The 17,775-nt window shown below is 38.9% G+C and overlaps 1 protein-coding gene across 1 annotated transcript; it reads left to right on the top strand.

Moving 5' to 3' along the window:
- The first annotated feature begins 1,429 nt into the window (after positions 1-1,429).
- Positions 1,430-3,674, top strand: LOC132796926 (innexin inx6). The gene is made up of 2 exons (XM_060808289.1): positions 1,430-2,213; positions 2,895-3,674. Exons 1-2 carry the CDS (start codon positions 1,536-1,538, stop codon positions 3,534-3,536), a joined length of 1,320 nt encoding a protein of 439 aa, XP_060664272.1. The 5' UTR covers positions 1,430-1,535; the 3' UTR covers positions 3,537-3,674.
- The last annotated feature ends 14,101 nt before the right edge of the window (positions 3,675-17,775 follow it).

Below are 17,775 nucleotides of genomic sequence, written 5' to 3'. Positions count from 1 at the left end.
CACAGTCAACAAACGTTTTCGGTTATTGTGGTCAATGGGAAATCGCTTTAAATAATGCATTTCATTTAAATAAATATTTAAAACGCTGTCAGCAATGCGAACCACACACAGACAGCCACCGAACTGTTGCGACCGATCAGAGATGGAGTGGAGAGTGGGGAGAGTGAAGGAGAGATGGAGAGTGGAAAGCTAAGCCTCCCCCCATGAGAACTGAACGCTGACCCACTGCCAAATTAGTTGGCCATGCTGTATAATTCATTGCAATCAATGAGGCCCGCGAGCCAAAAAGAAATCAATGCGGCACGAGAAATTATAATTATAATTTGTACTTGTAATTGGTAAGGCTGGAGCACAGTGGAGGAATGGAGAGGGGGAGTGGGGAGTGGAGAGATGCGGTTGTTGTTGGGAGTGTAACAACGGCAAACGGTACTCGACTAATTAGTCTCCTGAGCGTGTTCGTTGATTCCCGATGCCTGATTATAGTAAATCTCTGGTCACGCACCAGCGAAAGAATTCATAAATTTAATTTCACGTCAAGCGAGCGACTCTCTCTATGTGTGTGTGTGTGTGAGGGGGGAGAGAGCAAGAAGGGGATGGTGGAGGACCGACGACACGTCGCTGCAAACGGAATTCCCACAATAAACATTTGCACGGCAGCCGCGTTCCAATGATAATGTTGAATGTTGCCTCATAATGATGATGTTGAATGCTCATGATAATGATGCTGATGCTGATGTTCATGATGATGAGGCTGATGTACGAGAGAGAGAGGGTGAGGGTGAGGGTGAGGGAGAGGGAGGCTGGTAATGACGCTGGCTGACAACACAGCACTGGGAATTACTCTCGCATTTTGTATATGCAGTCATGTAGCATCGATTAATCATTTTATTATTATTGCTGCCATTCGTTGTCGTTCCCATCGCTCGTGATCCTCATACATATACGATATATGTATGTATACGCGCAGGCAGAGCAGAGCAAAGCAGAGCACTATGCCAGCGCATTGTTATTATTATGCGTGTCAAATAGCAAAAGTCATTGCAATTTGTATTTAATGCGGAAACTCAAGAGGCCACTCGATCAGAGCCAAGTGCCAAGGGCAAACGGGAAACGGAAAACGTCGAAAGCAAAGGTCAGGCAGCTCCTTCATAGCAGCCAGCTTTAGCAGGAGTGGGCAGACGTCATCATTATAGCAGGCAGCTTTAGCAGGTCAGCATCCTCATCATAGCAATCAGCTTCATCATATCAGTCAGCGTCGTCATAGCAATCAGCTTGCACATCACAGCGCTGCCTTCATAGCATTCAGCTTCCGTTAGTTGTGACAGTGTCAAAGAAAGCGTTAGAGTGAGACAACAATATGGCAAGGTGTCAAGCTGTCACTTCAACTGTATGTCTGTCTCTCTCTTTCTCAATTACTGTCAACGTATGAATTGTGTGCCTTTTACTCATATTTCCTGTTCCGAGTTTTTTTTGTTTTGTTTTCCATTTTGTAATTGTAAACGACAAATCACACAAGGTAGACACTGAAGCGAAGAATGTACGCCGCTGTGAAACCGCTCTCGAAGTATTTGCGTCTGAAGACGGTGCGCATCTACGATCCGATATTCACGCTCCACTCCAAGTGCACCATTGTCATCCTGCTCACGTGCACGTTCCTTCTATCGGCCAAGCAGTACTTCGGCGAACCAATTCTCTGCCTCAGCGACACGAAGCACGCGGAATATGTGCAATCCTATTGCTGGACCATGGGCACTTATATCTTGCCGCAGGAGCAGGAGGACAGCGAGAAGCACGCATTGCTAAGCATCGAACACATTGAGGTGCCATCATCGTCGCCACTCAACCGAAGCAGCATTCGCGCTTTGCTTGCCAACAATGAGCAATATGCTCGCATGTTATCGATTGCTGAGGGCGTCGGACCTGAGACGCGGGGCGTTACGAAGCGTCTGTATCTGCGCTACTATCAATGGGTCTTTATGATCTTGCTCTTTCAGTCGCTGCTCTTTTACTTTCCCTCGTTCCTGTGGAAGGTGTGGGAGGGACAGCGCATGGAGCAGCTGTGCTGTGAGATCGGTGATGCGCTCATCCTCGAGGAAACCTATCGAATGCGTTTGCGCATGCTCACCAAGTACTTTCGGGCGCGTTTCTCGGCCATCCATTGTTGTTATGCCATTAAGTATGCATTCTGCGAACTGCTTAATCTGATTATAAGCGTAAGTAAATGTGTATCGATAGTATTCGATTGATTTATCGGTAGCTATCGAGCGCAGCCATAATTTCTATTTAATTGAGATGGTTCAATGAATTGTACTATCGATTTTAATTTCTACATATACATATGTACTATTTTATCGATTATCGATTCATTCCTTCTTAATATTATATTCATTTGTCGATACATGATTGGTATTCATTGAAGTGCTTCGGTCTTTTTTTTAATTTAATAGTTATCAAGTTCGATTTATGCGTTGTATTTCAATTTTATAATCTATCGATTATCGATAAGAATTAATTTGCTTCGATTCATTTTAATTAATCCATCGATTAATTCAATCAAGCAACAATCTCACAATCTGAATTTATATATATCCATCGATACCATGTTACTGTCGATTATCGATACTTATTATGCCTCCCTCAATGCTTTTTAATTAACTACTCAAACATATCCTGATTGTTTAATGCCTCCCACACCAATTACTCTGTCAATCGACTATCGATAACTCCCAATTCTTCATCTCCCGGTTTAGAGGGACTCAACTTCTGGCTCATGAACTTTATCTTCAACGTTCACTCAAATCCAGGTTGTTTAATGCCTCTCACACCAATTACACTACAGTCAATACTTTAATCGACTATCGATAACTCTCGATTCTTCATCTCCCGCTTTAAAGGGACTCAACTTCTGGCTCATGGACGTGATCTTCAACGGCTTCTGGCACAAGTACATTCACGCGCTGGCAGCGATACCCGTCTACGACTGGAATCTGTGGAACCTGATGACGTCACGCGTCTTCCCCAAGGTGGCGAAGTGCGAGATGTTCTTCTACGGTCCCAGTGGCACACCGAATGTCCTTGACATCCTGTGCGTGCTGCCATTGAACATACTGAACGAGAAACTGTTTGCGGTGCTGTACGTTTGGTTCCTGTTCATCGCCATGCTGGCTGCCATCAATATATTCTATCGCCTGGTGCTCGTCTGTTGTCCAGAGTTGCGTCTGCAACTGTTGCGAACGCATTTGCGCGGAATGCCAAAGGCGCATGTGCGTCAAGTGCTGTCACATGCCGGCTACGGCGATTGGTTTGTCCTGATGAGTGTGAGCATCAATGTGAATCCAACGTTGTTTCGCGATCTTCTCGTTCAGCTCTACGCTGAGTACGCGGGCATGCGAAAGGATGCCGGAGTTGATGATGATGAGGATGATGATGAGGACAGCAGCACATCGTCCACGGACACTTCACTCGGCAATGCGACGATGGTGCGTGGACTTAATCTCAAGCGCACTTCACATTTCTACAACGACAGTCATGCCTAATTCTCATAATATGATAGTTTTATTATTGTTTCTCTCGTTTGTATTTGCCACGAACAACACGCACAAGACAAACACCAAATGCTGCTGCAGCAGCAGCGAACAATGGCAAATAAATGCGATAATCAAAATGGCAAACGGCCTGCTCCATTTCGGGTGAAGGGGGGAGCTGCTGCTTTTCGACTACTCTGCAAGACAAACATTGCGGCAGCAGCAACACGTGTGGGCAACCACAACTTGTGGCCAAGCATGTAACGTGTAGCAACAGTTTAGCAATCAAATTTATAAACTAAAACCATGAAACATGAATTACAAATATCAAATATCAACTGCAAGTTTATTATGTATCTTATTAGCTCTTCGATGCTGTAAATTCAAAAAAGCGAAGACACAAAGCTAGCACATTATAAGCATAATCAGTCAGCTCAAATAACTAATCAAAGTTAAGCACTGTTCACACAGCTTGCTAATCATCAAATATACATTAGAAGAGAAGAAGAAATTTATTTTCTAGTAGGAAACAAAATCAGGTTTAACTTCTAAGCTTCGTGTTCATATTGAGCATGATTTAGAAGCTCTAAACCGACAACCAATATAAAAACGAGCACACGTCACGTATACATAACATATGTGTATATATTAAGCATACGCCTAGTAATACAAAAGCATGCATTATACAATGTGAATAATTATAAAATTGCAAAGTTCTATTCAAGATAATATCATGAACTAAGTTTGGCAATCTATTAACTTAAATGCATTGCACTTAAGTGCAATAATTGAGTATTTAGTATAATTGCAATTCGTCTTTTAACAAAAGTGTATTGCTGTTAAGTGTAATAACTATATATTTAGTTACAAAAATGAGTCCAATTTATCTTTTAACTTAAATACATTGCACTTAAGTGCAAATTTTGTACATTTGAAATTAAACTCAACAAAATGAAGCTGAAATATGCATAATAAAATAGGAACACAACTTAAAATTTGCAATCATAGAGCTAATCATATTTTAACTTAATTGCATTGCACTTAAGTATAATAATTGTTTATTTGCAATGCAAAATCAACAAAATTGAGGCAAAATAACCGTGATATCACATATAAAACACGTTACGTATGCTTCATATTTGTAATAACTTGCTAATCAAGTTTTAACTTTAGTGCATTGCATTTAAGTGCAATAATTGTATATTTTCGATTTATGTCGTAATCAAACGCAAATGAAACTAAAGTAAAGTAAGTACATAGCACACAATCTTAAATACCTATTCGTTGCGTATACTTAATATTTGTAATCATATTGCTTATCAAATTTCCAGTTAATTGCATTGCATTTAAATACAATAACTGTATATATTCGATTATAGCGATTGTTGAATAAAAATAATATATGTAGAACAAAGAGTTTGTAGAATGCTTTCAACTTGCGTATACGTAATATTTGTATATGCATTAAGTATACGCTGAGTAATACAGCATTAAAATGAATAATTAGGAAATTCAGCCAGTGTTTGCTTTAATTTCCACAATTTTTATATATTCTAGATATTTATGCAACTATCGCGCACTTCTTAAGTGTGTGTCCTAGTCGCGTTGACACGCCGAGAAAAGCAGAAGGCAGATGGCAGATGGCAGGCAGCGAAGTCATTGCCGGCAGCCATAACAAAAACTTGGCCAAACTAAAGTTGCAAAAGTTACACAGCGACGATGACGACGACGATGACGATGGTGATGACGATGATTGTAAAACTCTTTTGGCTGCTGGCAGCAAGCGGCTTTCGACTGTCGACTGTCGACTGTCGGCAGTCGGAAGTCGGCGGCAGTTGCCACACTTGCCGCCGCACGTCACTGTTGACTGTTGTTGTCGACAGGCAGCCAACAGGTAAAACTAACAACAACAATTGCTGCCGCTGCCGATGTTGCTGCTGCTGCTGCTGCTGATGGCTGTGACGACAACGCAAATGGCGGCAATTACAAGCAACGACAACAGCAGCAGCAACAACAACACAAGTAAAGTAAACATCACTTTTAAGGCGAAAGGCAAGCCTTGTTGCAAGCACATGGCAACGGGCGGAGGGGGGCGTGGCAATGCCAAATGGGAAAAGCGCAAAATAAACAAAGTTAATTTTAATTAAAACCGCAGGAAAACGAAGAAAAAAAAAGACGAGATGAAAAAAAACAATAACAACAAGAAAATGCTAAATAAAGTGGGCGTAGCGGCGTGTGGGCGTGTCAGCGTCAACTTCAGCGTCAGCGTTAGCGTCTTGCATATGCATGTGTAGAGAAGATGAGAGAGGGAGAGAGAGAGTGAGATAGTGAGAGTGAGTGAGAGGGCACAGAACACAGAGGCAAACAAACGCGACGAAGCCGAAAGACACGACAAACAGAAAGACAGACGGACAGCGAGACAGATGAGAAGAGAACGAATGAACGAAAGAGCGAATGAGCTGCCTGCAGCTAATGCAAACTCCTCCCCCCCTCCTCCCTCCTACCTCCTCTAACCTCTCCTCTCCTCCTTTCACTCCATCAACAACAAAACGCACCCACTCCACGCGACCAGCAGCAATGATAACTGTAACAAAGACACATGTAAACAATTTGGTTTCGTCTTCGTTGCAAGCTTTCCCCCTTTCCCCTGCGCCCCCCTTCTGGCCATCCTCCCCGTTTGATGTTCGCTATGCTGGCTGCATAGTTTTAATTATACAAAGCGAAAACTTTGCCAACTTCAAAGTTGAAAGTGAGCAACGGTTAAAGGATTTTACCAGCTAACATTTGCCTCCTCTTCCTCTTCCACTTCCACCTCCTCCTCATCCTCCTCCTCCTCCTTCCAGTAGAGTAAAACACTCGCAACGCCCTCAAAGAGCAGAAGGCAACAACATCTAGCATCTGATTGCTTGTGGCTACTTTAGCGATATTAATGTGAGAATCGCAGAGAGAGGCAAGGCATTGCATTACGTAAAGGGTGAATGGCATAAATGAAGAAGAAGACGAAGAAGAAGAAACAAAAGTGCACGTTAAACACTTACTAAATGAAGACTAAAGAAAACAATCCGAAGAATTCAAAAGTAAGCGACAAAAGTGGAAGCTTTAAAGGGAAGACGAAAAACATAAAAATTGAAAATATGACGATATAAAAGCTGAGTTAAAAGTAAAATAAATGCAAAATGCAAAAATAAATAATGAACAGCAAGCTAAAGAAAACAGAAAGGGAAAAACTAATAAGAGAAGTGAATAAACGAAAAATTTAGAATAAATGCAACAAGGTCGGAAGATATCTAGAAGAAAACTAAAGAAAACAATCAGAAGAACTCAAAACTAAGTGACAAAAGCGGCAGTTTTAAGAGGAAGATTGATCAGTATTTCGAAATAAGAAGTGAAAATAAAAGAGATGAAATGGCAAAGAAAGAATAGCGATGAATAAATTGATTTAACAAAAGAGTAATAAGAAATGAAAGTGTCAATTATCTATACTAGCTAATAATATAAATAAAAATTTAACTTACCATAAATACGGCCACTTTTTTTAAGTTAGTGTCTAAAATAGAAACAAATAAAAAGTTAATTGAATGAAATTAAATTTTTTTTGATTAAAATTTTGTGTAATTTAGTTCGATTTTTGTGTAAATACAGTTACAGTGGAGTTTTGAAATTGTTAACCATTTTTCTCTTGACAAACACTTAAGGTGCACTTCATAAATTCAAAGAATTCGTCATCCTGAATACGAAAATGTGAGTCCTGGCAGGATCTCTTACGATTTGACAGAGATGTGACAAAAGAGCAAATATGTTTGAATTGTAATGGATTTGTTTTTTGGCTAAACAAAAATTATATTTTTTGTAGCATACTTTGAGGGTGCGAAAACAAGCAATATCTTCCAACATTGGTTTTAAGTTGTCGAACTTAAAAAAACTGTCATCCTAACCTAATCCCCAGCAAACCAATGAATAATATCAGGCCTGTATGAAAGCCTCTGTCAATATGTTAATGCATTCATCTATTAATACAGATATATTTAGAAATATAACTCCTTGCATTAAAACAGTTGCATGAGAGTAAGGAAGCAGCAACTTAATTAGAAACTCAACTAGAGCTCAGCCATTAAATGAATGAACAAAATGAATGAAACTGATCGAAGAGCGACTTTAAAAGAAGCAAGCAAACTAATAGAATTTTGCTCAAAGAGAGCAAAGTTCGTGTCACGACACGAGGCCATCTCTAGCTTAAAAGTAAGGAGGCAACAACTTAATTACAAGCTCAACTAGACCTAAGCTATTGAATGAATAGATGAAACTAATCCAAGAGCAACTTTAAAAAGACGTAAGCAACCTTATTAGAAGTGCACTTTGGGAACGAAGTTCGTGTCACGACACGCGCCCATCTCTAGCTCCAAAGAGGATGGCTTGAAGCGTGTCCTTTGCTGTTGTTGAATGCTGCTGTTGTTTTCGCAGCAAGGAGACGAACTAAGCGTGCAAAGCAAATGACAAATAAATTAACAAGTTAATTGAGTTTGGTGCAAAGGACTGACTGCCCCCTCCCATCTCATCCACCTCGTGACAAAAAAGGACACCTCGAGGTGACATCCTTTGAGAAAGTTGGCGCGGCTGTTCGGTTATTAACAATAAACAATTAATGTTAAATCAATAAGCAACATATTGCGTATAGAAGATGCCAATGTAATTTATATGCTAATCAGCAGCTAGTCAGAGAGTGAGAGAGAGTGTGAGAGAGTGTGAGAGAGTGTGAGTGAGAGAGAGAGGGGAAGGGGGAGAGCTGGTAAACCACAAAATACCGCGTAGCGACTCGGTTATTAAATCTTGTGAAGTTGATTCGAGTTTGCAATTCGGCAAATTAATTAAAATTTGACCAGGCCACGAAATTATCGACGCAGGACCCACCAGGAACCGATATGCCAGGATATCCATTCCACATCCCCCCAACCCCCTCGAGGAACCCACCACTGGCAGAGCATTGCAAGTGCAGCCCCGGACACGTGTAACAAAATAATTTTTCAATTACATTTTCGGGTTTCGTGTGGTTCTGGTTTAAAAGCCGTTGGTCAGAATATCGGCCTGGACATCGGCCAGGTGCATAAGCTTGTCCGTCCGTCCGTCTGTCTGTCCGTCCGTCTGTCTGTCCGTCTGTCTGTGCGTGTGGTAACACTGGCCACAGCCACAACCACCCTGCAACCAGCAACGCACAATCTGCAACCAGCAGCTGCCACACACATACACACACACACACATACCCAGACTTCTCCCCACTACTCGCAACGTTGCATATTGAAAATTTTGATGCAAAATTGATTCAACGGCATTTTTGTGGGCGCACGCATTGCATTTCACCCAATAGCCATAAGCTGGACCTTACAAGCTTAGAGTGTTCCCTAATTGCAGCAACAAATAATAGCATCCGACTAGCCCAAGTATCGAGTAATCACACTTTTGATCGATGTCCTGAAATTCAAAGACTATTTCAAAGATTTGGCAGAGAGAGAGAGAGAGAGAGCGAGGGAGAGAGACAGAGAAAGTGAAAGCGAAGAATGAGCAGTGACAACTATCGTAAAGTTATATCAATTTAATATGTCAAAAAAAATACTAAAATATTTCGAATATTGAGATATACTACTACATTCAAAATATACCTAAATATACCTATCGTAAAGTTATATTCATTTAATACAGAATTATTTCACATATCGATATATACTTCTACATTTAAAATATGCTGAAGTGAAATACGAAAAATGGGCAATATCTACTATTGTAGTTTTATATACATGTAATATACCGAAAAAATACCAAAATATGTCAAAAAGGTATATACTACTACATATATATATATAAACCGAAAAAGTGAACTACTTTAATTATTACCAATTTAATATTGGAAACTTATAAAAAAAAGTAAGAAAACTGAGATACCCGCTTCGTATTTTCAATAAAAGCAAAACCATGTGGTATTATCGTTAAAATCTACGAAATGAATATACCGAAAAAATTCTGAAGTAACCATAAGATATATTTATTATTTCGATATACTTTCAATATAACTTCAAAATATACTGTAGAGTACAAAATATACAAATTTCATATACCGAAAAATTACAAAAAAAAAACATACCAAAAGCTGTATTTCGTAAATCGACATACATTCAAGTTTATACCATAAAGTACAAAGGATACCAAATAAATATACCGAAAAATACTAAAATTCGCCAAAAACTATATTCCGTAAATCAATATATAATACTATTGCATTAAAAATATACCATAAAGTACAACAGACTTCCAGATTGTCTGTCAACCAAAGCAGCCGTTTTTTTATCTATAAAATTATTCCTTAATTGACTTTTAAGTTTTTCATTTGATTGAAACGACATTTTTCTGATGGGGTTGAATAGTTCTTCATTCAACTTAAGTGAATATCAACAAAAGAGAGATAACAAAAATGTATAAATAACATATCAACTATGAACAAGCATGATCAACAGCTTTCGATCAATAAAAGAAAATAAGATGTTTGTCTTTATAAAGTTTGTTATATACTGTTCATTGTCTAACTATTGTCTATTAAAAGAAAATGCTAATTCATTTTAATGAATTTCTTTACTTTGATTCTAAAAGATATTATCGCTCTTCAATGCATATATGTACATAATTGAATTGTGCAAATGTTTATTGATTTAGCTGACTAATTAAAGGCTGTCAAGCAAATAAGATTTTCTATTTCCATAAATTGCAATGCATTTTGTGAGGTTTGCCATAAGCATGGATGCGATAACATAAATTGTCGGAGGACAGTCAAAGTGTCGGAGGATATTAAGCATTTGAACCGCAAATAAAGTTTGCTTTAAATCAGTGGAAATCAGTTGGTGATATGCGATCAAAGAAGGAGGAGAAACAGCAATGTTATTGACATATTTTGGGTTGTCCTTTCACTAGGCACAACCCACAACTCATATGCAATTTGTTCAAATGGATGAATTACTGCCTGACTGCATCAATTCGTCTCTCTCGGTTTTGAGTTCGGCTCATCGACTCGTTTCATTTTTGGGCTTTCGTCTCAGGCTTGTGGCTCTGACGCTGGCTGTGATGCTGGCTCTGGGCTCTCAGGGCTCGTTTTAATCAATTATAATTGCTCGCATTTTTGATTAGTTGGCACCTGAAATTGTTTTTGGGCTCCGCCCCTCAGCGCACGGCTTTTCTCTGGACGTCTCTCTGTAACCAAACATTTTACGTAATTGCACACATATTTAAATTGCGTTCACATTGCACACACAATACATCAAATTATGGGTCCAAAGTAAATCTGACTATTGCTGCCCTCAGCAGCAGCAGCAGCAGCAACATGAGCATCAGCATCAGCAGCAGCAACAGTTGAAGCTCTGTGTCCTGCCATTATCCATGGCTGTATAGTCCTCGTGTTGTCGAGTTCGAGTTTCATATGCACATGTATGATTACGCTCAGCTTCTGGTACGCGTGGGTCGACTGACAACTAATCGATTTCGCTCTTCTGTCTAATGCATTTCACACGTCGACCATAATTAATCGACTTTTAATTAATTGTTTCAAATCTCATTTACTGATAACATTCATAACATTCTCTTTCCCTCCGCCTCTTCCTCTCTCTTTATTACTAATAATCATAAATTGGTAAATTGTCAGTCTCTACTTTTCATGGTTTTTGATGAACTCTGCTGGCATCAACATTTTCAATTTAATATTTGCAATGAATGAACTATTGTTGTTAGAAATAACGTACTAAATAATCTTCAATGTTTGAAATACTATATATTTTCACATGCCATCCCCAACGACTTATTCAATAGAATGGAAGTAAAGAGTGAAAATAAAATAGTGTTACCAACTCTTTCAATGTATGGATTTTAAGAAAATGGGCTTATTTAATATATTTGTTTCTATTAACAGTTAAAGTACCGATTGATTCACAAGCTAAATCGATCCATAATAAATTACACAATTGTTGAAATTATCGTTTATCTAGTATTAATTATTTATAATACACTCGATAGTCAGCATATATATTTATTAATGTAATAAACTAATTTTCTTAATGGAACTACATCACACATAGCTATTAGATATTCGCTCTAACATAAATATATTTTTATAAGTCAAGGTTTTTTTTACATTAATGAACTCCAACGATTCAAGTCACTGATCACAAATGAATCAAACAAAGTTTTTTTAAGTAAATTTTAACAAATGTTTCCACAAGCTAAGAACTTCTTAATCTGCCCTCGCTTAGGTCTAAGCCAAGTGTTCACTGGGCTGGTCAGTTAATAAGAAATAGGCAGAGGTTGCAACAGCAGCAGCAACATGCACAACACATACTTACATATATGCCACATATATGCTTACGTTCATACGAGTGTATTCATACTCGCATTCACATTCGCATTCACATTCATATTGCTTGACTGGCATTGTCTGTGCTTGCATCTTGGGCCACATTTCCCCCATTTTCCTCATTCCTTTTTGCTTCGTTTTCCGTTTTCCTCCTCCTCTTGCCATTGCCATTGCGATTGCGATTTCCATTTTCATATTCATATTGAATATCTGCTACTCGTGTCTTCATCTTGGCCTTAAAGTCGGTGCTGACTGTTCTCTGTTCTCGGTTCTCTATTCTCTGTCCTCCGGTTGTCTTTCGTTGTCCTTTCGCCGCTGCGTCCTGTTGCATTTTGCATAAGGTTTTTCAGCCGACTGCTCACACTGCATTGTAATTTATTTATATTGTCTCGGCAAATATTTATGCACATATTTTTATTGATTTATAAATCAATTGCTGAAGCCAGCCAGATTCACAATTGTCCAACGACGAGAGACCAGACGACCAGAGGACCAAAGGACCAGAGAAGCAGCAATGTCAGGCCGTTTATCACTTGTCCCTTGCAGTTTGAGTTCGAATTTGGCTCCGCCGACATAAACAGCGTCTGTGAAACGTTTGCCAAGGCATCAACCTCCTCCCTCCTTCCTCCTGTCCTTTCCTCTCCTTTCTTCTCCTGCTCTTCTCATTCCACGCCATTAAGAGAAATTACCTGAAAGCCATTTTCAATCCCATTGCCGACGGCATTGAACCCTCGCAACAGCTCAGACTAGAGATGGATGCGTGTCACGATAAGCACAAGCTAAGGCTTATTTTCATTGTTCTGCACATTTTTCTTTCTCTTTGCTCTTGTGTGTAGCAAACAAGTTTGAAGAAATCTATAAATTAAACAATTGCTTTATCTAGATTAAGCTTTAACTTATACTACGAAGTATATGTTGCTAGTATTTAGTATTTTTTAAAAAACTAACGTTACTATCGTAAATACTATCATGGTTGCTGTTTAATATCGAATCAGACTGTAATTTCAAATGCAACTTAAAGGAGTAAAGTCCACTCCTTGGAGTGCTTTTCTGGCTTTTTTCAAATTAGTTTGTAATTTTAAGAACTATCGTTACTATCGTAGTCGCTATTCACTATCAAATCAGATTGCAATATAAGCTTAAAGAGTCAAGTCGCTTCTTGGAAAGTTTTTCTGGATTTTAAAATTAGTTTGTAAACTTAAGAACTATCGTTACTATCGTAAATACTATCGTAGTTGCTATTGGAGAGTTTTTCTGGCTTTTTGATATTCGTTAGTATTCTCAGGACCTATCGAAAATATTGTAAATGATAATGATGATGCTAATCTAAGATTTGGTTTGTACTCTTAAGAACTATCTTAACAATCATAGATACTAATCAGACGGGCTTTTTGAAATTAGTTTGAACTCTTAAGAACTATTGTAACTATCGTAATTGCAGTTTTTGTAGGATTTTTCTGGCTTATTTTGTGTTAAATGATGTAGCGTTATATAAAATCACATTCCATAATATTGCATCGATTTCAGAAAATAGTTATTAATCTTTCCCAATCAGTAAATTTTACATACCATGATTAAGGAGAAAAGGTTTAAAGTGAAATTACTATTTTCATTTCGCTTTAATGACACAGGAGACATGCCCATCTCTAGTGGCGATAAATCGAGCTCTAACGTGAACGTCCTTGGTTTGGGTCGCAGGACGAATGCACTTAAGTGTCGTGTTATTGTGCTCGTAAGTTGCTCAGCCCAAGCATCCCAGCATCTTCAACTCTCACTATCGATGCCGTTCGAAACTTCAAGCTTAAGCTTGAGAGCTACAGTTAATCCCCACACATGACGCCATATACCGTGGCATATAATTAAAATGGATGCGTTACGTTGCGTTGCGTTTTGAACTCATAATGTCCGTCGTCCCTTTCGCTAACGGATTAGGCCAAATGGTGCGCTGAGTGCCTCAGATTAGTAGCCAATTGCCTCATGAGCAAACACTTTACTCTCTCTTTCTCTTATGTTACTCTAAGTCTCACTTACCATCGCCCTCTCTATCCATCCCTTTTTATATATTGCCAAATCAGTATACTCAAAAATACTCGAATATATAATATTAAAGGCTAAAAACCATCTGAAACGTGCTCTAACACGGTAGTATTCTTAAAATATACCAAATGAATATACTAAAAAAATACTATAATATACAGAAGGGTATACAACCATCAATGTAACAACAATAATACGGTATTACTCTTAAAATATACTTAAAAAATACTGGAGTATACCGAAGGGTGTACAACTATCTAAGACAGCTTAAGAAACATTGTATACGTGATCAATGCAACAACAATAATACATTATTATTTCTAAAATATACCAAATTAAAATACTAAAAATACTATAATATACAAGATTAGAAGGCTATACAACCTCAATGCACAAACAAGAATGTGGTATTCTTTTTTAAATATACTAAATTAAAATACCAAAAATACTAGAATATACCGAAGAGTGAACAACCAACTGAAACGTATGCTGACAGCCTAAGAAACATATTGTATTGGTGATACTTAATGCAACAATAAGAACGCAGTATTATTCTTAAAATATACTAAAAAAAAATACTGAAATATACCGAAGGCTAACCAACCATCTGAAACGTGCGCTGACAGCCTAAAAATGTAATAAAACGAAAAGTGAACGAGATAAGTGGAAAATGTGACAAACCTTGTTTAAAGAAACAGATGTTGCGAGAACAAAAGACATTCAGTTGTAGAGTATTCCAATTGCATATATATATATATGGATATATCTTCACACACACACATGTGTGTGTGGTATGTGTATATATTTGGAAAATATTTCACAGGCAATTTGGCATGCTGAGAGACATATTCGCAACGTCCTGCCTCAGCCACGAACGAACGAAGGAACAAACGGCCTCACTCGTTGCCACCTCCATTTGGCGCTCTATCAGCGTGTCTCTAGCCCCCACTTTTCACCCCTCTCCCCACTCCACCTCTCTCCATCTCTTCTTGCTTGTCTTGCGTCCTGCGGCACGGCGAGGGGACATTCACTTTTGTGCATAAGTCTAGAAACGGTAATAAAAAATTCAGTTCACGTCTCAAGCACTTATTGATACGTGAGCATAGATGGCACACGCCCACACACACGCCCACATAAATAGCGCATATATATGCATAGCCTCCGTGTATGTGTGTGTGTGTGTGTTGGGGGGACGAGTCAAGATGAAGAAGGCCAGAGAATGGTGGGAGAATAAACGCAACAGCAACGCGCGCGCTTTCGTTCGCTTCGTTTGCTTCGTTCTGTCACCAGCCCAAGGGGACAATGCATGATATGGAACAGCAGTTGTGCTAAGGCTGAAGCCAAAGCTGAAGCTGAACGTTGAGGTAGAGACGGAGCACAAAGACTACGACGACGACGACGACGTCATAGTCTTGCCAATTACTGACCATGAAAAATGACCAAACGTCGCATAAAAAATAGCCGAAATACAAAGTTTTCCACGCATCAATTTGGTTAAACAGTTGCAGTTGGGGGCGACGACCAACGACCAAATGTCATGAACTATACGAAAAATATATCTCCCCCGCTTCTCTGCTCCTCCCTTGCCACCTCGTGTCCATCTGAGGTGTGACTACTTGTTACTCACGAGCTAAATTTGATGTTCTCTACCACTTCTAGATGAATTATGTAGTTTACACTCGTACGCATCTTTGCACAGAAGCCGGATGGACACTTAAAGCTGTTGTGGAATAGCAGAAAACAAAATTAGATAGAGTTGCGTGCAATTAGAGAAAATAGTGTAGAATAGAAATGATGAGTGGAGAGTTTTATGAGAAGTTCAGAGATGGAGCTAGGCTTTCAATAGTGAAGAGCAATCAACAGCATTATAGAATGACATCGAGTAGTGTAGAGTATGGAAGAAGAGTGGAGAAAGAGTGGCGAGAAAATAGTGTAGAGTACCCTAGAATAATAATGATAAGTGGAGAGTTTTATGAAAAGTTCAATGATGGAGCTAAACTTTCAATAGTGAAGAGCAATCAACAGCATTATAGAATGACATCGAAAGATGAAGAAAAGTGGAGAAAAAGTTGGGTGCAATTGTAGAGTGTAGTGTAGTGTAGAGTACTCTATAATAGAAATGATTAGTGTAGAGTTTTATAAGGAGAGGATTAATGGAGAGGATTGTTTTCAATTGTGAAAACTAGGCTTTGTGGAGAGATGTTTAGAGTAATGGAGAGTTTTGCAGGGAGTTCTAGCATAGTGAGGGAAGTGTAGATATATGCTGAGTATAGGAGAGTTGTGAAATGTATTATAAATGCAATAGCGGATATTTTAGACTAATGTAGAGAAGTAGTAAGTGGTGTAGAGTAATTGAGAGTTCTGAAGAGATGTTAAGAGTAATGGACAGATTCCCAAAGTAGTACAGGATCAATAGCTGAAATGTAGTGTTGTGTAGAGTATTGAAGAGTTATAAAATATATTATAGAAGTGCTTGCGAGTAGTGTAGAAGAATAGTGAAAGATGGAGAGTTCTGTAGAGTTGTGTAGAGAAGTAGAGAGTTGTAAGAAGTTTTATAAAAGCAATAGCGAGTATTTTAGACTAATTGAGAGAAGTGGTGAGTGATGTAGAGTAATAGGGAGATAGGGAAAGTAATGAAGAGTTTCGCTAAGAAATAAAGAAACAATATCGACCGAAATGTAAAGTTATGCAGATCTATATATGTATGTTGTAAACAGTATTACAAAAGTATTTGCGAGTATTGTAGAAGAAAGAGGCGGAGAGTTGTATAGAATAATAGAGAGTTTCGCAATGAATTATGAAAGTAATTCCGGATATAGCTAAATATTGGAAATAATTGCTAAGTTTGTTGAGTAATGGTGGTAGAGGATTATCTCAATAGATTTTTTTTTTATTTAAAATTGGTATGTTTTATTATTTAACAGGTGTTCTGCTACCTTATTGGCAGCTTGACAAGTTATACCTTCAATAGATTATAATAAAGCAGTTCAATTGCCTAGCCAAATAAAAAATAATGAAGAATACCGTATTGAATAAAGCCTTAACATTGGAATGATGGAGAAAAGTGCAACTGAAACGTGTGGAAATATAAGAGTATTTAAAGAACATGAAAAGAGAAGCATTGACGAGCTTGGCACACTGTCAAAGCGTAAAAGTTATGGAATGGAGAGTTAAATGTAGAGCGAAACATGCAGGGAATAGGCGCAATATTGGAGAATAGGCCCGCGTGGCACGCTGCCCTTCTTTTTTGGTGCTCCCACACCGCAGACTCTCTCTCTCTGTGGTGGGGGAGTGGCTGCTGCTGTTTTAGCCTGCTGCTGATGGCACGCTAAGGGATATTCAGCGCTGACCACGCGCTCAATGCAAATGAATTACGTGACTGAGTGCTTAACTATCTCAATTGCAATAACAGGCAAAATGTGCGAGAGGCGGTGGGCGGGAGGCGGGGGCGTGGCAGATAGCGTGGATGAAACGAACGTATTTGATTTTGCGTTGTTTCTCTCTGGCGCACAACAATGAAATGGACTAATTAATTGGTGAAATGCGAGACGAGACGAGATGGCGACGCGATGCGACTACAATGGAGCATCATAGTAAGCGCTGCGCGCGTGAGGTCAGCAAAGCGGCTTGATTACTTATACGCCAGGTGGGCCGATTGAGAGAAAAATCAATTAACATTATTCATTCGAATACAATTAATTTTCATAATTAAGCTCATCGTCGTCGTCCGTCGCCGCCTGTTGTGAGTGGAGCGGGCTCTTTGAAGTGGCATGCAACAATTGCATGCCACATCCGCAACAAGCGTAGCTGCATCCCACATCCCGTCCACAT

This window comes from Drosophila nasuta, chromosome X (genome assembly GCF_023558535.2).
Source record: "Drosophila nasuta strain 15112-1781.00 chromosome X, ASM2355853v1, whole genome shotgun sequence".
NCBI lineage: Eukaryota > Metazoa > Arthropoda > Insecta > Diptera > Drosophilidae > Drosophila > Drosophila nasuta.
The sequence above is the reverse complement of the archived record's forward strand: the minus strand, read 5'-3'. Positions and strand labels throughout refer to the sequence as shown.

Excerpts from the sequence above, each read along its gene's own strand:
- LOC132796926 (XM_060808289.1), top strand. The coding sequence starts at position 1,536 with ATGTACGCCGCTGTGAAACCGCTCTCGAAGTATTTGCGTCTGAAGACG. Across the intron at positions 2,214-2,894 it reads TGCTTAATCTGATTATAAGC|GGACTCAACTTCTGGCTCAT; the intron begins GTAAGTAAATGT and ends CCCGCTTTAAAG.